The sequence below is a fragment of the Heterodontus francisci genome, chromosome 30 (assembly GCF_036365525.1).
Source record: "Heterodontus francisci isolate sHetFra1 chromosome 30, sHetFra1.hap1, whole genome shotgun sequence".
NCBI classification, from domain to species: domain Eukaryota; kingdom Metazoa; phylum Chordata; class Chondrichthyes; order Heterodontiformes; family Heterodontidae; genus Heterodontus; species Heterodontus francisci.
Genome location: NC_090400.1, coordinates 55,005,110 through 55,026,188, shown reverse-complemented (window position 1 = coordinate 55,026,188; position 21,079 = coordinate 55,005,110). Strand labels below are relative to the sequence as shown.

The following is a 21,079-nucleotide window of genomic DNA, read 5'->3' as shown; positions in this document are numbered from 1 at the left end:
TGATCTCACTCCAGTTATTTGTTCAGACATTCCTGTCCAAATTTCTCCCCCTTCCTCTTCTCCTGAGGGTGACTCATTCTGCAGCACAATTTCACATCCTCCTGCACCTCAATACAAGAGGCATTTTGCCAATGAGTCAGCAGGTCACACCCACACTGTGGTGCCAAGGACAGCACAAGGAAGACCAACCCTTTGCTTTCGTGAAGTCAACCTGTGCATACTTCCAGGAGTGGGGGAGGGGAAGTCACTTTTTGGGATTTTGTGACCATCTTTTCCCCGAGAGAGAAAGAGACGTTACGAAGAAAAGTTGGGAAAAGTGCATTCTTACAAGTTTTATTTCTTTTTAAAAAAAGCACAGATTAAAAAGGGTGGTTAAAACACTAAGCAGTTAGGCCAGGAGCTGCACGTGGCTCATTGAGGACTGGTGCGTGGCTCCTGCCATTGATCAATCGAATCCGTTTTAATGATAATTAAATGGCTTGTTTTTTTAAACTTTTACTAACATTGTACTTGTGAGAAAGTATCATTTAATTAACAAGTTTTTCATAAAAGCCTGTAAAAGGTTGTTGAAATGTGTCGCTGCCTTGTTTTTTTTTTACATTATCAGCATTTGAGTAAAAGCATTGCAGCTCTTCAGAGACTGCATTTTTGACTAAATTGTTACAAAATGGCTCGTTATTAAAGTTGCCGACACTTGAGCTGGGCAATCAAGTTAGATCCAACATCCATATATGGATGGTCCAATCCCGCAGGCCTTCCAACGGAGTGACTGGACAGCATTAAGGAACAGAAATCCTGCTCTTGTTGACTCTCGTCACCCTCACAGGGACCGAGGATAATTATGTCCCTTACTGCTGTCCCAGCTGAGATCAGATTTCAAAACACAGACTACCAACGGAATGTGGAACCTGCTGCTCTGCATGCGTCAGGTTTTTAAAAAAATTCCTTCATAGGATGTGGGCATTGCTGGCAAGGCCAACATTTGTTGCCCATCCTTAACTGCCCTCGACAACTGAGTGGCTTCCTAGGCCATTCCAGAGGGCAGTTGAGAGGGAACCACATTGCTCTGGACCTGCAGTCACATGTGGGCCAGACCAGGGAATGACGGCAGTTTTCCCTCCCTAAAAGAACATTAGCATAGCAGATGGGTTTTTACGACAATCGATGATAGTTTCAGGGTGCCATTACTGACACTATCTTTCAATTCCAGATTTTTAATAATTAACAGAATTTAAATTCCACCAGCTGCCACGGTGCAATGTGAACCCGTATCCCCAGGGCATTAGCCTGGGCCTCTGGATTACACGTTCAGCGACATTACCACTACGCCACCCTCTTACAGCAAGTGGGTCAATTAAGAGAGTCAGCACTGGACACAACTGGGCGGCGCAGTGGTTAGCACCGCAGCCTCACAGCTCCAGTGACCCAGGTTCAATTCTGGGTACTGCCTGTGCGGAGTTTGCAAGTTCTCCCTGTGACCGCGTGGGTTTTCGCATGGTGCTCTGGTTTCCTCCCACAGCCAAAGACTTGCAGGTTGAAATGTAAAATGACGATTGTAAATTGCCCCTAGTGTAGGTAGGTGGTAGGGGAATTGTCGGGTTGTGGTAGGGAATATGGGATTAATGTAGGATTAGTATAAATGGGTGGTTGATGGTCGGCACAGGCTGAAGGGCCTGTTTCAGTGCTGTATCTCTAAATAAATAAAAATAAAATAAAAAAACTGCAGGCACACAAGCTACATAGTACCATATTCTCCCGAATTTGAAAATGCACATCCTGGTTTTCAAACCCCTCGATGGCCTTGTTGTTCGTTATCTCTGTAATCTCCTCCAGCCCCACAACCCTCCGAACTCTGCACATCTTCAATTCTGCGTTCTTGCGCATCCCTGATTTTAATCATTCCACCATCAGCAGCTGTGCCTTCAGATGCCTAGGCTCCCAAGCTCTGCAATTTCCTCCCTAAGTCTCTCCACCTCACTCTTTGCCTTTAAGATGCTCCTTGGTCACCTGTCTGAATATTGCCTGGTGTATCTCGGGGTCAAAGTTTGTTTGATAAACTGTGAAGCACTTTGGGATGGTTTACTACATAAAAGGTGCTATATAAATGTAAGTTGTTGTTGAATAGGTTCTTGAGCAAAGGAACAGACAAGGATTCAATCCAGAATCTAATCATTGTGTCATGCCATCTGCAAACACACATTAAAATGAAACAAAAAGAGAGGCACTAATTTATTTATTTATTTGAGATACAGCACTGAAACAGGCCCTTTGGCCCACCACGTCTGTGCCGACCATCAACCACCCATTTATACTAGTTCTACATTAATCCCATATTCCTACCCCATCCCCACCTTTCCTCTATTCCCCTACCACCTAATTCACTACCCAACACCATGGTGGGAGCACCAGGTCTAGATGACCTCCGCAAGGCAAGTAGAGACAGGCATCAAATGTGACCTTTCCAGTGTCATTCACATCCAGAGAACAAATTTAAAAAAAAAGATAGGGCAGTTTACCATCGGTTCAAAGTGCTGCTCTGCAAAGGCCTGGCTTGCAGGCAGGTCAATGATTCACCACATCAGGCTCTCGGAGACTATAACTATCGGGAAAGATTGAACAGGCTGGAGTTCTTTTCCCTAGAAAAGACAAGACTGAGAGTTGACCTGGTTGAGATCTTTAAGGGGTTTGATAGGGTAGACAAAGAGAAGATTTTTCCACTTGTGTGGAGTCCAACACTTGGGGCCATAAATATAAGATAGTCACTAATGTCAATCAGTTGAAATTCAGGAGAAAACTTCTTTATCCAGAGACTGGTTAGAATGTGAAACTCACTACTACACGGAGTGGTTGAAGCAATTAAAGAAAGACTTGCATTTATATAGTGCCTTTCACGACCACTGGACATCCCAAAGTGCCTTACAGCCAATGAAGTACTTTTGAAGTGTAGTCACTGTTGTAATGCAGGAACAGTAACAGTCAATTTGCGCACAGCAAACTCCCACAAACAGCGATGTGATAACGACCAGATAATCTGTTTTTATGATGTTGATTTTAGTGATAAAAAATGGCCAGGGCACTAGGAAGAACTCCCTGTTCTTCTTCGAAATAGTGCCATGGAACCTCTTGTGTCCATGGGTATAACGTCTCATCCTAAAGACGGCACCTCTGACAGTGCAGCACTCCCTCAGGACTGCACTGGAACGTCAGTCTCAATATCCTGGAGTGGGACTTGAACTCACAACCTTGTGATTCAGAGTGAGAGCGCAACCCACTGAGCCATGGCAGACACAAAGCACAGGTGCAGTTAAAGGGAAGTTAGATAAGCAGATGAGAAAGGAATAGAAGGATACGTTAATGGGTTTGTAGGAGATTTGTGTGGTGAATAACCTGCATGGATCAGTTGGGCCGAATGGTCTGTTTCTGTGCTGTACATTCTATGTAATCAAATCTCAGACCCATCCACATGGGTTAACACAGGTTGTGAAATTTCCCCAAGAGGACAGAATTATCCTTGCCTGCACACCCATCGCTAATGTCCAATACTAAATCAGGACTGTAGGAGAGGAGAATGCATGGCATGGAATAGAAAGAGGAAAATTTTAAGATATTGGGAAGATTTTCCCCTGCAGTCAACATGGGAAATAGTCAACTCAGTGCACAGCAACTCCGTAACCTGTAATAAAGCTCACAAAAAAAAAACTGTAACTAGTTTGTGGGATTTTGCTGTGCACAAGTTTTTTTTTATTCGTTAGTGGGATGTAGGCGTCGCTGGCTTGGCCAACATTTATTGCCCATCCTTAATTGCCCTTGAACTGAGTGACTTGCTAGGCCATTTCAGAGGGCATTTTAAGAGTCAACCACATTGCTGTGGGTCTGGAGTCACATGCAGGCCAGACCAGATAAGGATGGCAGATTTCCTTCCCCAAATTATATTAGTGAACCAGATGTGTTTTTACAACAATTGACAATAGTTTCATGGTCATCATTAGACTAGCTTTTTAATTACAGATTTATTAATGGAATTTAAATTTCACCATCTGCCGTGGTGGGTTTCGAACCCATGTCCCCAGAGCATTAGCCTGGGCTCTAGGTTGCTAGTCCAGTGACATTACTGCCTCCCTTACTACGAATGCCTACATTGAAATTCCTTAGAAGTGCCATCACTGTTGCATTGTCCCAAAGTGTTTCACAGCCAGAGGATGTGGAAAGTATTAAAATGCAAGGTGTTTTTTTTAAATAAATGGGGCCTTTGGATTTTTACAAAAGTTTTGATGGAGCAAAAGAAGTGTCCCAGAATGGTGAGCTTTGTTCACATATTGTGCAGTAAAGACTTGCATTTATGTAGCACCTTACATGACCTCAGGATGTTCCAAAGAGCTTTAAAACTAATTAAGTACATTTAATGTGTAGTCTCTGTTGTAGTGTAGGAAACGTGGCAGTCAATTTGCACAGCAAGCGCCCACAAACAGCAATGTAATAATATCCAGATTTTGTTTTTTTAAAAAGTGATGTGGGTTAAAGGATATAGAGTGGCCAGGACCATGAGGAGAACTCCCTGTTCTTCAAAATAGTGCCAGGGGATCTTTTACATCCAGAGAGAGCTGACAGGGCTTTGGTTTAATATCTCATCCCAAAGACGACACACCTCAGACTATGCAGCACTCCCTCACTCTGCCCTGAAGCGTCAGTATAGATTATGTGCTCAAGTCTCTGGAGTGGGACTTGAACCCAGGACCCACTGAGCTGCAGCTGAAACTTTGGTGCTCGTATATTGTGGCAAGAGCTGAGCCAATGATGTGGCCTCCTAAAGCACAGACCTCACATTACTGCTGAAATGCTGATAATAGGGTTCCCAAGATTTGGAACACAATGCTTCAAGACTCCAGGGGAGAAATGGATCAAGGAGTGGCTGTGAAATCCTGTACCAAACCCCAACCCTAACCCAACCAATGTCGCCAACTCTCATAAAACAATTGAATTCAAGGTTAAATCATAACACAACACGAGACTACTCGAACATAATCAAGTGCTGGGAGAACACGTAGCAAACAAGAGAGATGAATGCAATTAGTTCCCAAGAAACCCACCACTGTAAATTATTGCTGTGTTAATTTTATTCTGCATCTAATCCCATCATGTGGGCTGTTTATCCCATGCCACACATTCCTTCAGGTTTAAGGCACTTCACTGAAAATGCCTCAGTAACCTCTCTGAAGGGGCTTTTATGTTTAATGTAGGTTTGGGAGAGCAATGGTGATCACAGTGGTTCCCTTCCCCCACCTACATTTGTATAATCCTGTGGCCCCAGTCTTCTGTTCCAAGCCAATTTCAAAGATGGAGACCTGGTTTTTGCAATGGTTGATACACAAAATGGTCTGTGATTTCAACTGAGCAAGGTTCCTGCCCTCGAGTGATGGTTGGATTATTTTGGGTCAGAGTTGCTCCTTTTTATCTCTAACACTTGCATTGTTTTAGATCTTTCTCCAGATATGTGTCAAAGTTCAGACATGAAGCCACTAGTTAGCCTGCATGCTGATATTTTCCCAAGTGTTTAACACAAAGTCCCCCGTCCGTGCATAGCCCACAGCTGAGTTTATTTTGAAATTTGTTCTGTTTAAGTATTTTCAAAAACACAGGGGACACAAAGAGAAATATATTTTTCTTCTTTGAATTCTCTTTACCATTGCCCCTGCATCCAGACCTACCGTGATCAACGATTACCGTCCGTGAGGTACTGGAGGACTGATTTTGCCGAGGGAAATATGAAAACAAAATTCTCAAAACCAATGATGATGTAACTATTGAAAGACAGCCAATTATAGACTGGTGCCTTAGAGTCAGCTTGGCTCAGTTGGTAGCTGTTACACTTTGAAGACACAAGATGGTAGGTTCAAGTCCCATTCCAGAGACTTGGAGCACCATGATCTATGCTGACACTCCCAGTGCGGTACTGGATGGGCTCAGAGGCACTCTCTTTCAGATGTGACAAGAGTTAAACTGTCAGATAGATGTAAAATACCTTGCGGAGGGGAGCAAAAGAGCTTAGCCAATCATCCATCCAACCGTTATAAACAGATCATCTGGTCACTTATCTCACTAGTTTATGGGATCTTGCTGTGCACAGGTTGGTTGCTACATTTCAACAGTGACGGCCCGTCTAAAGAATTTCATTGGCTGGAAAGTGCTTTGGTGCATTCAGGGGACATGAAAAGCATTATTAAAATACGAGTTTTTAATATATGGGGCTTTTGGATTTTACAAAGTTTTTGATGAAGTCCTACAAGTTTTGACACAGCAAAATAAAGCATTATAATTAATTCTGGAATTAGATGAACTAAAGAGGGAAATTAAAAACAGGGACTAAGCTGGAATTACACGAAAATGAAACATCATTAACCACCGCCTTCCACAATAATTTAGGATTTTGAAGTCAATCCTTGGTACTTAAAAGGAAGAGAGTACAGCATTGCCATGGAAACCCAGGAGGCCCGTCTTAAAGAATTCTAAGTCACATTTGTTATTGAAAGGATTTGTTAAGGACAGATTGGAATGGGGATGGGGGAGGGTAGAACAGTGAAGGAACTGCCAAATCTCTGAGGTACCACACACATTTGTTCAAGGAGACCAATTATTTATGGTAGCAACAGAGGTCAGAGTTCACACACATCATATGACTGATTTGACATTTCCCTCTTGACCTGTGGTTTTCCTTTATGAAAGTGCTGGTTTGCGGTAGATCTTTGTAAAAAGTAAATAAACCAACACGTCTAGTTTTCATTTCTGGATCAATAGGAAATAATAAACTCTATGATAAGGAAGCAGAAACTCAGAGGTGAGTCAAAGCTCACAGAGGACTCTGGGTTTAGTTTCGGAAGCACCCCCTTTCACATACACAAAGTTTTGAAGGTGGCAGAACAAGTTAAGGCCATTTGAAAAGCATATGCAATCTTTTGCTTTATTAATCGAGGCATGGGGTGCAAAAGGTGGGAATGTATGCTTGACTTTTATAAATCACTGGTTGTGCCTCAGCTGGAGTTAGGTTGTCTAATTCTAGGCAAAACTCTTTAGGAAGGATGTCAAGGCCTTGGAGAGAGTGCAGAGGAGATTTACTAGATGAGGGACTTCAGTTATGTGGAGAGACTGGAGAAGTGGAGATTGTTCTCCTTAGAGCAGGAAGGTTAAGGGGAGATTTGACAGATTCAGAATCGTACAGCACAGAGGGAGACCATTTGGCCCATCGAGACTGCACCAGCTCTTTTGAACAGCAATCATGTTAATCCCACTTCCATTTTCTTTCCCGGCAATTTTTTTCTCCTTCCAGCATTTATCCAATTACCTGCAAAGGAACTATAGAATCTGTTTCCACCACCTTATCAGTCAGAGCATTCCAAATCCTAACTACTCGTTGCATAAAAAAGTTTTTCTTTCGGCCACCTCTGGTTCTTTAATTCTGTGCTCTTTGGTTATCGACCCTTCTTCCATTTGGAAAAGCCTCATCTATTTAAAATCATGAAGGGTTTGGATGGATTAAACACCTCTTATCAAATCTCCTCTTAACCTTGTCTGCTCGAAGGAGATTAGAGGTGTTCAAAATAAAAGGTTTTGATAGAGGAGAAAGGGAGTAACTGTTTTCACTGGCAGGAGGCTTGGTAACCGGAGGATACAGATTTAATATAATTGGTAAAAGAATCGGGGAAGATAATTTTTTTTTTAAAAACGCAGCGAGTTATGATCCGGATTGCACCGCCTCAAAGGGTGGTGGAAGCAGATTTAATCACAACTTTCAAAAGGAATTGGAAAAATACTTGGAGAAATAAAACGTGCAGGGCTACGGGGAATGAGTGGGGAGTGTAGGACTAATTGCATGCCTCTTTCAAAGAACCAACACAGGTATGACTGGCTGAATGGTCTCCCTTTCTGTGCTCGGTGATTCAAAACAAAACTTTCCGATAACGTACACTTACAGCTTGAAATTCTTTGTACAGCGTGAATACAAGACTGCAACAAATATTACAATTTAAACAGCCAGTAGTAATGAAACATAGAACAATAGTGCTCATGGGGACTGGTTCTCTCTCTCCCTGTGTGCGAACATTACAACTGAACCCTACACCAAACTATTCTGCTCTTCAAGGCAATCCCGAGGGATGGAAGAGAAGCAGCACTCCACACAATTCAGGACATCTAAAGTCAGAATGTTCTCAGACTCCAATTTCACTTACTTTCAATAATGGATCAAATTTATGTCTCACTTTAAAGATCAAAGTACTTTAAAGATTAGAATGTTGTAGTTTTGTGAGGACGGTATTCAAAGACATGGAAGCACATGACTAAGATTTCACACTTTCCTTTTACTGGGACACACTGCAAGATGAGCCAGCACTACAGTTCAATGGTATGTTAACTCTTTCACTTTGTCCCAATCTGTGCCCAGTTTTTCTTCTCTCCCATCACGACAGATTTGTCTGAAAGGGTGGACGGCGGAGCGAAGAATTCAGGAGCGGAATTTGGTTCGTCCCCATCAACATTGGGTCCTGATCTCAGTAGCAGAAGGAAATTGGGTGGTGGGGGGGGGGGGGGGGGGGGGGGTGGGGGAGGTGATGTGGGGCGAGGAGGAGGAAGGGAAGATAAGGTTCTCTAAATAAAAAGTTATTTTAAAATATAACAGTAACGCGGTCAAAAAAGTGGCACATGTTATTTGTGGGATTGGGGGAATCGTGTCCAACCATCATCCACAAGTCCACGCAGGTCTCAACAAGCTCTCACCTGTCAGCTCAAAAGCAACATTGCTGGAGGCCCTGCTACCAGGTTTCTTTCTCTCTCCTCTCACATCCCGTTCATAGAGAGGAGAGCAAAAGAGAAACCGAACATGACCAGTGGCCTCCCAATTAAAACAAAGATTCCAAAGAAAAGCTGTTCACGGAAGGTCAAAGAGAGCAGACCATAAACAAGATTTTATATTTCAATCTTCAATGATAACACCATTATCTTTGTATCAAGTTGCTAAAGTGACAGAAGGCAATGAAGATGGACCTGCGGCTTTCATCGCCCAATAATTCCACATGTTCCTATCTTCAAAAATACTTCTCAGTTTGATCACCTCCAGGTTCAACTACTCCAGGCAGTGATTATCCACCATACACAGCTCCAATTTCTAACCCTGCACAGCCATCATTCCTGTAGTCACTCACCCAGAACCGCTCTCCCACCTCGGGGAGATGATGGTGTAGTGGTAATGTCACTGGAGTAGTAACCCAGAGGCCCAGGCTAATGCCCTGGGGACACAGGTTCAAATCAAATTCAAAGAATTTAAATTCAATAAAATTCAATTAATTAATTAACTAATCAGGGTGACAGATTATAGGTCCCCTGACTGAAATTCAGAACTGAGGGTTAAAACAGTTCTTAATTGGATTTTTAAATACCGCGATAACTTACCAATAGATCCAAGGGGGTTCTCTGCTCGCCTTCAATCCCATCCCACAAAAGCTCAGCAGAGGGGGGGCTGATGTCTGGATCCCAACCCGATGTCAATTTCAGAGGATTTAACTCCCCAAGCATGCGAATCTGTCTCCCCTTGCCTGGGAAAACTCCCCCCATGGTTGATTTTACCTTGTTAAATCTTATTTGCATTGAGCCCTCTTTCTGAGAACAATACTCCTTAAACATATCTACAGCTCTTCATTCCTTTCTGCATTAGTGTGCATTTTTCAGCTTCCCATGTAAGCTAAGCTTGCCTTATGGCCTTTCTGAGTTATGTTGCCAACTTAACTACCAATTTACGGGCAATTTATGTTTTGGGTGCTGTATGGATAATAAACTGTGCTGAGGATGTTAAAACTTATTTCATGTAGGATGGGAGATCATTATCCCACAAATCGAGTGAGAGTTCAAATTCAGATTACAGAAGTGGTAACCCACTGCAGAACTCAGTTCCCAGCTGCAACAGCTACATTCAAGGAAAAAAGCTAATTATGCTGACGCCGAAGCCTGGATATGAAGCTAGTCCAAGCAGTCTCTTGTTCCTAATGGATAGTAACAAACAGAGCACAAATTGACGCTATACCGACAGTTGCATTCATGGTGGAGAGGCCATGTCCAGTGTGAGGCCACTACCAAACGCATCTTCCCTTCCCCTCCCGTCAGCATTCCGAAGGGATCGTTCCCTCTGCGACACCCTGGTCCATTCCTCCATTACGCCCAACATCTCGTCCCCTTCCCAACAGAGATGAGGAGAAATTACTTCTCAAAGGGTCGTGAGTCTGTGGAATTCACTACCCCAGAGTGCGGTGGATGCCGGGACATTGAGTAAATTTGAGGAGATAGATAGATTTTTAATTAGTAATGGGTTGAAGGGTTATGCAGAATGGGCAGGAAAGCGGAATCGAGGCCGAGATGAGATCAGCCATGATCGCATTGAATGGCGGAGCAGGCTCGAGGGGCTGAATTGCCTACTCCTGCTCCTAGTTCTTATGTTCATAATAGAAATCTGGAATTGAAAGCTAGTCTCAGTAGTTGAGACTATCATTGTTGTTATAAAAACCCATCTGGTTCACTAATGTACTTTAGGGAAGGAAATCTGCCGTCCTTACCTGGTCTGCCCTCCATGTGACTCCCACAGCAATGCACTTGACACTGAAATGACCCAGCAAGCCACTCAATTGTCAAGGGCTATTGAGGGATGGCCAACAAAAGCTGGACAGCAACACCCACCTCCCATGAAAGAATACAAAAAAGCATCTGACCGGAGTGCGGCATCAGGGAGACCTAGCAAAATTGAAAGCACTGGAAGTCAGGGGGAAGACTCTCCAATGGCTGGAATCATACCAAAGGGTGATGGTTGTGGTTATTGGAGGCAAATCATCTCAGACCCAGGGGCTGCACAGCGTTCAGTTCCATTGACAACATTTCAGATAACGAGGCAGTCCATGCCCGCATGCAGCAAGACCTGGGCTGATAAGTGCAAATAGCATTCAGGCCACAGGTAATGACCATCTCCAGCAGCAGAGAGTCTAAACACTTCCCCTTAATATAATCAAATTCCCCCATCAATATCCTGGGGGTTACCATTGACAAGAAACTTAACTGGAGTAGCCATATAAATACAGTGGCTACAAGAGCAGGTCAGAGGTTGGGAGTTCTATGACAACTATCTCACTTCCTGATTCCCCAAGGCCTGTACACCATCTACAAGGCACAAGTGAGGAGTGTGATGGAATATTCTCCACTGGCCTCGATGGGTGCAGCTCCAACAACACTCAAGAAGCTCGACACCATCCAAGACAAAGCAGCCCGCCTGATTGGCACTGCACCCACCACCTTAAACATTCACTCCCTCCACCGACGCACAGTGGTAGCAGTGTGTACCATCTACAAGATGCACTGCAGCAACGCAACAAGGCTCCTTAGACAGCACCTTCCAAACGCACAACATCTACCACCTAGAAGGACAACAGCAGCAAATGCACGGGAACACCACCACCTGCAAGTTCTCCTCCAAGTCACACACCATCCTGACTTGGAACTATATCGCCGTTCCTTCACTGTCGCTGGGTCAAAATCCTGGAACGCCCTTCCTAACAGCACTGTGGGCGTACCTACCTCACATGGAATGCAGCGATTCAAGAAGGCAGCTCACCACCACCTTCTCAAGGGCAATTAGGGATGGGCAATAAATGCTGGCCTGGCCAGTGACACCCACATCCCATGAATGAATAAATAAAAAATAATTATTTTCAACAGTTAACTTTGGCAGACTGCTTCATCACACTCACTCATTCACTACAGCCTGTCCACTCTTCACAGTTGCATCACAATTCCATCAGCAACAACTTGCATTTATATAGCACTTTAACATAGCAAAACATCCCAAGGCACTTCATAGGAGCATCATCAATAAAAACATTTTTGATACTGAGTCACGAAAGCTACCATCAGTTCAGAAGACCAAAAGCTTGGTCAAAGAAGTAGGTTTTAAGGACCAACTTAAGGTGGAGAGAGAGGCAGAGAGGTTTAGGGAGGGAATTCCACAGCTTAGGGCATTGGTAGCTGAAGGCACGACTTCAAGGGTGGAGCAATTAAAAACCAGGGATGTGCAAAGGCCAGAATTGGAAGACTGCAGAGACCTGAGGCTTGTAGGTTTGGAGGAGTTGCAGAAATGGGGAAGGGCGAGGCCATGGAAGGATTTGAAATCAGGGATGAAGGTTTTAAAATTAATGAGCGGGAGTAAGTGTATGTCAGCAAACACAGGAGTCATTGGTGAACGAAACTTGGTTTGAGTTAAGATACTGGCAGCAGGACTTTGGACGAGCACAAGCTTATCGAGGGTGGAAGATGGAAGCAAACCAGAGGAGCATTGGAATAGTCAAGTTTAAGGGTAACAAAGGCATGAATGAGAGCTTCAGTAGCAGATGAGCTGAGGCAGGGTCTGAGTTGAGCAATGTAGAAATGGGCAGTCTTCGTGATGGAACAAACATGTGGTTGGAGGTTCGCCTCGGGGTCAAACACCATAAAGGTTGTGAATGGTCTGCTCAACTTCAGACAGTTGCCAGGGATGCTGACCATTCCCACTCCGGAGACTTGAGCACAAAATCCAAGCAGGCATTCCACTGCAGCACTGAGGGAGTGCTGCACTGTCCGAGGTGCCATCTTTTGGAGGAGACTTTAAACTGATGCCATGTCTGCACTCTCTGGTGGATCTAAAAGATCCCATGGCATTATTTTGAAGAGGAAGGGAATTCTCCCTGGTGCCCTGGCCAATCTTTATCCCTCAATTGACGTCACTAAAACAGATTATTGGGTCATTATCACACTGCAGCTGCTGGGAGTTGCTGTGATTCCCGACAACAGACTATACTTTAGAAAAACTTAATTGGCTGTGAAGCTCTTTGGAAAGGCGCTATATAAATGCTTTATCACAACCAAGATCTGTTAAATGGGGCAACATTCAGGACATCATCAATGTCCGTCAACAACATGGCTACAAAACGGGGATGGGATGGATTAGGGAAGACAGACGGTGAGAAACAAATCTTTATCTGTGGATCAATGGACAATGATCCCTGCTGGAAGGTATCTATAGGCTCAGTTGTGATGCCATCCATATCGGATAACCAGTTAATAATCAGCAGCTTGACTCACAAATGATCATTTCCCAGTTGAGAGCACACAGTGCCTTCAGAACCAGAACGCGGTAGGAAAGGGAGAGAGAAAATCTGGTGGGGGTTTGGGGAAAGATAGGCAAGGAATGGAAAAGAGAAGGCAAAAGTAGTGATTGAGGACCAAAAACAATATAGCGTAAACTGTAAGAATTAAAAACAGGTTGCCTCCATCATAGACGCAAGAAATAGGAGAAGGACTAGGCCATTTGCCCCCTCGAGCCGGCCCAGCCATTCAGTATCACGTCTGATCGTCTAGCAACACTTTCCCACCCTATCCCCTATCTCTTGATTCCCTCAGAGCCCAAAAATAGAGATCTTTCATTTGAATATATTGTGATTGAACATCCACAGCTCTTTGGGATAGAGAATTCCAAAGATCCACAACCATTTGAGTGATGAAATTTCTCATCTCAGTCCTAAATGACTAAACCCTTATTCTGAGAGGGTGACTCTTAATTCTAGACTCCCCAGCCAGGGGAAAGCCTCTTAAGAATTTTACATGTTTCAATAAGATCGTCTCTCATTCTTCTCAGCTCTAGAGAATACAGGCCTATCAACTCAATCTCTCCCCACAGACCCGGTTGGATTCATTTCTCTGCCTCTCTCACACACTGGTGAAAACCTGTAACTAAACTCCAGGGGATCAGATGTTAGAGTGAAGTCACTTCAGTGTCCCTGCTACGCATTATATTCAAGTCAGAAAATGAAAAGTTCCAGAATACAGCTGGTGCCGCTTACTGTCTGAATGCTGCCATTGTGTTCTCCAGGTTCTCACCCGCACCTGTTAAAAGGGAAAACAGAGACACTTTCAACATTATGGGCCGAGGATTATTTTTCACTTACGAAGGTAGTTTTGCCAGCTCGTGTGGGCAGACTGACATGGCACAGCTCTTCAATCCAACACTACCAGGTCACTTCCATAAAACCAGCTCCATCCTTCAAAATTGGAATATAATTTTTTTTTTTTAAATTGTTCCCGTAGGTGTCAGCCATTGCTCAAGTGGGTAGCACTCTCGCCCAGATTTAATCTGCTCTCCAGAGACTTGAGCACATAATCTAGTCTCTGACACGCCAATGCAGTATTGAGGGAGTGCTACACTGTTGGAAGGAGGTGCTGCCTTTCAGATGAAGCGTTAAACCAAGGCCCCGTCTGCCCTCTCAGGTGGGCTTAAACGATCCCATGGCACTATTTCGAAGAGAAGCAGGGGAGTTCTCCCCAGTGTCCTGGCCACATTTATCTATCAACATATCAGATGACCTGGCCATTACCGCTTGTGGGAGCTTGCTGTGTGCAAATTGGCTCCTGTGTTTCCTACATTACAACAGTGACCACATGTCAAAAGTATTCCGTTGGGACGTCCTAAGGATATGAAAGGTGCTACATAATTGCAAATTCTCTTTCTTGCACAGGTATCAGTATACAGGTAGGTGAAGAGTCTGGAACCTCGTGGTTCCCGTCCTTTTTAACTTATGGGGTGTGACCAGTCAAGGTTAGGTGGCCCAGCTTGCATTGTTGGATTGTTTGGGTGTGGCTACTGTCTGGACCAATTTCATTGGGGATGAGGAGAGGAGGTGAAACTGAGGGAGGGACACTATGTACCCGCGTGCAAGTGCGTTCAGCACCTTCGGAACACGGAGCGGAAAGACAATGTCGAAAATGAAGTGTGCATGGTCCCTCTGCACCCGGAATATAGGCCCAGGCACAATGGAGTTTTAGAAAAAGGATCATTGTTTTTTTTTAAAATCATTCCCTCCCAGCATGATTGAAAGGTTGCAACCAGTTTGAAATCCTGCTTTCTGGTAGTGAACACTGCTATAAATGTGACACTCTGGTATAGAATTCCAAAGTCTGTTTGGTCCTTGAACTGCAGTACCATTCAGCCACAAAGATACCCATGATTACAGCATTCAAACCACAAAACAAGCAGCTACATGAGCAGTGACGGTGTAGGGAGAGATTCAACCTTCCTAGACAATAGCAAATGAAAACTAAAGCTGTAACAAATTCCAAGGAACTGAACAGATATGCAAAAAATCAGCAACATAAGAATACAGCATTGCCAGGTTGTAGCAAAACACCCGCCAGTCTTGAGTTGCTGACTGATTCAGATCAGCAGCCACCCTCTCGTATTGTGTTTGGACCTGGAGACCCTGGAAGCTGCTAAAATGCAAGAGGAGGAGTAAAAAAAAAAATCAGCTGGTGCTAAGAGCATCAATCGCATAGATCTCTCCAATCATTTAATTCCTCCCTGCCCTAGTCTCCAGGTTTCCTTAGCTTACCAGTTTATTTATCTATCTCTCGCAGACTTGCTCCTTCAAGCAGCACCCTCAAAGAACCCTCCGAGTTTCAACACAAGAATATTGAATTTAGACTATTTTTTTCGAAGATGATCAAGGGAACAGATTTTAAGATTTAATCATCCTTCTCGAGCATGTTAAGTGTGTTTGGTTTTTTTTTTTGCACAAGTGAAGGCAATTCTCCGCAGTCAGACAGGGGGAAATTGAACAACTAAAAATACTTTTCCCTTCCTCTATCCATTGCTGTCCAGCCTCTCCTGCTAATCATGGGCACCAGCAAAGCCTGGTCCAGTCTTCACCCAATGTCCGGTAGCAGGGGTCAAGCAGCAAGGAGCAGGACACTAGGCAGGCTTCCTTCCCCCACCCCCACCCCCTGCTGTCAGCTATGGCTCAGTAGGTAGCTGTATCTGATCAGTCTGCCCTCGAGAATACTCCCTCAGCACTGCACTGGAGGGTCAGCCTAGATTTTGTGCTCAAGTCTCCGGAGTGGGTCTTGAGCCCACAACCTTCAGACTCAGAGGCGAGAGCGTTCAATGTGATACAAGCAGGTCCTTCCCACCAAACGAGGCCCTACCCTTCAAAACTCAAATATAAAAAGGTTTTAATTGAACCCACAGATGGCAGCCATGGGTAGCACTCTCACCTGCCAAGTCAATTTCAATCTGTACTCCAGAGACTGCAGCGCATAATTTAGTCTGACGCTTCAGTGCCTGACAGAGTGCTGCACTGCCAGAGATGCCGTCTTTCAGATGAGACATAAAACCCATGGCAGTATTTCCAAGAGGAGCACGGGAGATCCCCCGCGTCCTGGGCAGTATTTACTCCTCAACTAATAGCACTAAAAACAGATTATCTGGCCGTTATCTTATGGCTGCTGGTGGGATCTTGCTATGCACAAATTGGCTGCCGCGATTTCTACATTATAACAATGACTACCCTTCAAAAGTATTTCATTGGCTGTAAAGCACTTTGGGACATCCTGTGGTCATGAAAGACGCTATATAAATGAAAGTTCTCCTTTTTCCCCCAAGCTGAGGTAATTAATTCTATGATTAAGTAGGAAAGTAACTTGGAAGAGGACATAAGGAGGCTACAAAGGGATATAGATAGGTTAAGTGAGTGGGCAAAGACCTGGCAAATGGAGGATACTGTGGGAAAGTGTGAAATTGTCCACTTTGGCAGGAAGAATAAAAAAAGAAGCGCCTAAATGGTGAGAGATTACAGAGCTCTGAGATGCAGAGGGATCTGGGTGTCCTAGTGCATGAATTGCAAAAGGTTAGTATGCAGATACAGAACATAATGAGGAAAGCTAACAGAATGTTATAGTTTATCACGAGGGGAATTGAACACAAAAGTAGGGAGGTTATGCTTCAGCTATACAGGGCATGGGTGAGACTACATCTGGAATCCTGTGTACAGTATTGGTCTCCTTATTTAAGGAAGGATGTAAATGCGTTGGAGGTAGTACAGAGAAGGTTTACTAGACTAGTACCTGGAATGGGCGGGCTGTCTTACGAGGAAAGTTTGGACAGGCTAGGCTTGTATCCGCTGGAATTTAAAAGAGTAAGAGGCGACTTGATTGAAACATATAAGATCCTGAGGGGTCTTGACAGGGTGGATGTGGAAAGGATGTTTCCCCTTGTGGGAGAATCTCGAACTAGGGGTCACTGTTTAAAAATAAGGGGTCACCCATTTAAGACAGAGATGAGGAGAAATTTTTTCTCAGAGGGTCATGAGTCTTTGTAATTCTCTTCCTCAAAAGGGAGTGGAAGCAGAGTCTTTGAATATTTTTAAGGCAGAGATAGATTCTTGATAAGCAAGGGGGTGAAAGGTTATCGGGTGTAGGTGGAAATGTGGAGTAATCAGTTCAGCCATGAACTTATTGAATGGCGAAGCAGGCTCGAAGGGCCGAGTGGCCTACTCCAGCTCCTAATTCGTACGTATGCATGATTGAATTTGGGACATTTGTAGTTTGCAGGGTTTAATTAATCAGTGGAACCACTGAGATTTTTTTCTTTTAGGAAAACAAAATGCTATGGGCCAAACATTTTTTCTTTTGAAATATTACAGTGTCAGTAGAGTTTTGCTGGGAGATTCTCCCTGACCACATCCTGCTGATCTGTCTCGAGTGTAAGGACCTAGTGCTGTGGCAGATCTTGAACTGCTGACAGGTTCTCATGATCAGAGGCTACGCTATCGCATGCACACACGGTTGCGTAATAGCATCGCAGTTGAGAAAATAGTTTCCTATTCTCACCCCCACCATCCCCCACCCCCTTCTCATAACCAGACACAGGGTGACCAGTTAGCTGAACTCAGGACAGGTATGGGTGGGTGCTCCAGTTGACCTGAAGGATAACTGGGAGGGAAGGAAGACAAATGGGGTTCTTGCTCCCGAACACTGCCTAATGCTACGACTCAGGTGGGGCAGGAATTGTACGGTCTTTCTCGATAGGTGATCTGAATGGCCATCTTCATCCACACCTTTCTTGGGCTCTTGGCTGTACCCATGTATGGGCGACCAAATCCCTCGATGGCCTCACCCCTCCCTAATTCGACGAGATCTCTGCGCTCCTCCAATTCTGGCCTCTTGCACATCCCCGATTTCCATCGCTCCACCATTGGCGGCCGTGCCTTCAGCTGCCGAGGTCTTAAGCTCTGGAATTCCCTCCATAAACCTCACCATCTCTCCAGCTCACTTTCCTCCTCCAAGACGCTCCTTCAAACCTATCCCTTTGAGCAAGCTTTTGGCCATTTGCCCTAATAGCGCCTTATGTGGGAGGGAGAATTTTATTTGAATTTAAAAACGAGTGAGTGATACTGCTCTGTCTTGGTTTGAAATGTTAAATAGTTTCACTGGTGCAATTTTACCAGGAAACAAGCTCTGCTGATCTGTATCGCGAATGAAGGACCCATTCCCGTGGTCGACCTGGAACTGCTGACTCTTCCTTGTGATCAGAACCCACAGTTACAACTATGACAGATCATTGTGCAATTTACAGGGAAACAAAAACCCCGATTCCCACCCACCGCATGTAAAATGACTGATTCTCAGTTAAGTGCTGAGTTAGCTGAAGCAAGTTAGCTGAAATACGGGGGGATGCTACAATTGGCCTCAAGACATAGCTGGGTTAGCAACACTCCCTCTGCCGAGGGCTATCCCATGACTCCGATCGAAAACTGCCTGCAGAAAGAGACAGGTTGTGGGAGGAAAGTAAAGGGAGAGTAAAAAGCAGCCAGAGTTCCCACTGTCTAGCCCTCAGCAGAGAGCAGGTATTGAACTGGGGACTACAAAAAAGGAACAAGGTGAAGGGGGTGGAGGGTCAGTGGTGTATGACACCAGAACTAAAAAAGTTACATTATAAGGACAGGTTGCAAACACTGGACATGTATTCCCTCGAGTGTTGAAGATTAAGGAGTGATGTAATTAAAGTGTTTAAGATGATTAAAGGAGCTGATAGTTTCTTCTGGTGGGGGGGGGGGGGGGGGGGGAATCCAGAACAAGGGGGCATAACCTTAAAATTAGAGCCAGGCCATTCAGCGGTGATGTCAGGAAACACTTCTTCACACAAAGGGTAGCAGAAATCTGGAACTCTCTTCCCCAAAATGCTGTTGAGGCTGGGGGTCGAGTGAAAATTTCTAAACTGAGATTGACTGACTTTTGTTAGACATTAGAGAGGGTGCAGAAGATTCACGAGAATGGATCCAGGGATGAGGAACTTCAGTTACGTGGACAGGCTCGAGAAGCTGGGTCTGTTCTCCTTGGAGGAGAAGGTTGAGAGGAGATTTGATGGAGGTGTTCAAAACCATGAGGGGTCTGGACAGAGTAGATAGGGAGGAACTGTTCCCATTGGTGGAAGGGTCAAGAACCAGAGGACACTGATTTAAGGTGACTGGTAAAATAAGCAACAGCGACATGAGGAAAAACATTTTTTTTTTTTTACGCAGCAAGTGGTTAGGATCTGGAATGCACTGCCCGAGTGTGTGGTGGAGGCAGATACAATTGAGGCTTTCAAAGGGGAATTGGATAATTATCAGAAGAGAAATAATTTACAGGGCTATGGGGAAAAGTTAGCAAGTGGGACTTAGGCAAATTGCTCTTCCAGAGAGCTGGCACAGAGATGACAGGCTGAATGGCTTCAGCACAGAAGGAGCCATTCTGACCTGTAAGGGCATTAAGTGTTGCAGAGCAAAGATGGGTAAATGGAGTTGAGATATAGATCAGCCATGATCTAATTGAATGGCAGGTGGAACAGGCTCAAAGGGCTGAATGGCCTTCTCCTGTTGCTATGGACGAGACTGCACCATGTTGATGAGCTTTATAATCTTCTTGAAGAAACAGGAAAGGGAAAAATCCCAGGAACAATCGTCTGGTGCTGAGGGAATTATTGACCAAGATCTGTTCAATTCTTTATTTCTCCTGTGCCCTTGTCTCCAATTTTCTTGGCTGTTTCCTGAGAGCACAGAGTTTTGCTGGGATGCTGTCTCGTGTGTGTTGGCCATGGGGTTTTTTTTATTCATTCAGGGATGCGGGCGTCGCTGGCTAGGCCAGCATTTATTGCCCATCCCTAATTGCCCTCAAGAAGGTGGTGGTGAGCTGCCTTCTTGAACTTCTGCAGTCCATGTGGGGTAGGTACACCCACAGTGCTGTTAGTAAGGGAGTTCCAGGATTTTGACCCAGCGACAGTGAAGGAATGGCGATATAGTTCCAAGTCAGAATGGTGTGTGACTTGGAAGGGAACTTGCAGTTGGTGGTGTTCCCATGCATTTGCTGCCCTTGACCTTCTAGTTGGTAGAGGTCGCAGGTTTGGAAGGTGCTGTCTAGGGAGCCTTGGTGCATTGCTGCAGTGCATCTTGTAGATGGTACACACTGCTGCCACTGTGCAGGGAGTGAATGTTTGTAGATGGGGTGCCAATCAAGCAGGCTGCTTTATCCTGGATGGTGTCGAGCTTCTTGAGTGTTGTTGGAGCTGCACCCATCCAGGCAAGTGGAGAATATTCCATCACACTCCTGACTTGTGCCTTGTAGATGGTGGACAGGCTTTGGGGAGTCAGGACGTGAGTTACCCACCTCAGGATTCCTAGCCTCTGACTTGCTCTTGTAGCCATGGTATTTATATGGCTACTCCAGTTCAGTTTCTGGTCAATGGTAGCCCCTAGGATGTTGATAGTGGGGGATTCAGCGATGGTAATGCCGTTGAATGTCAAGGGGAAATGGATAACTCACCCACACAGATTTTCTCAATTAGTTTCCTCATGTTGGAACACCAGCAGTCAGTACAACCAGATGTTAGGAGGAAAATGGGAGGGAAAATGTATATTGAAAGAAAACAAACATTACAAAATGTTACTGACCTCATCTCTTTCAAATATTTAACTTACCCTTTCCTCATTGACCTACATCGGCTCTTGGGTTCCCTGATGTTTCAAATTTAAAACCGTCATGCTAGCATTAAAATCCTTGCACGGCCTCACCCGTCAAGCTCTAACTTCCTTCAGTCTTACAACCATCCCCAAACTCTTTTCTCAGCGTCTAAACTCTTTCTTACTCCTCTCCGGCCCTCGTACGTTGTTGTCTAGCTTCCACGCTTTGCAATATCTTCCCTAAACCTCTCTGCCTC

General features: G+C 44.6%; 1 protein-coding gene across 1 annotated transcript in view; it reads right to left on the bottom strand.

Annotated features, from left to right (window-relative positions):
• Nucleotides 1-21,079, bottom strand: part of gdpd1 (glycerophosphodiester phosphodiesterase domain containing 1) — a 62,566-nt gene that overhangs the window by 32,294 nt on the left and 9,193 nt on the right. Inside the window, exon 2 of the mRNA XM_068010699.1 lies at nt 13,899-13,941. Coding sequence (XP_067866800.1) covers nt 13,899-13,941 — 43 coding nt within the window. The remainder of the gene's footprint in view (nt 1-13,898; nt 13,942-21,079) is intronic.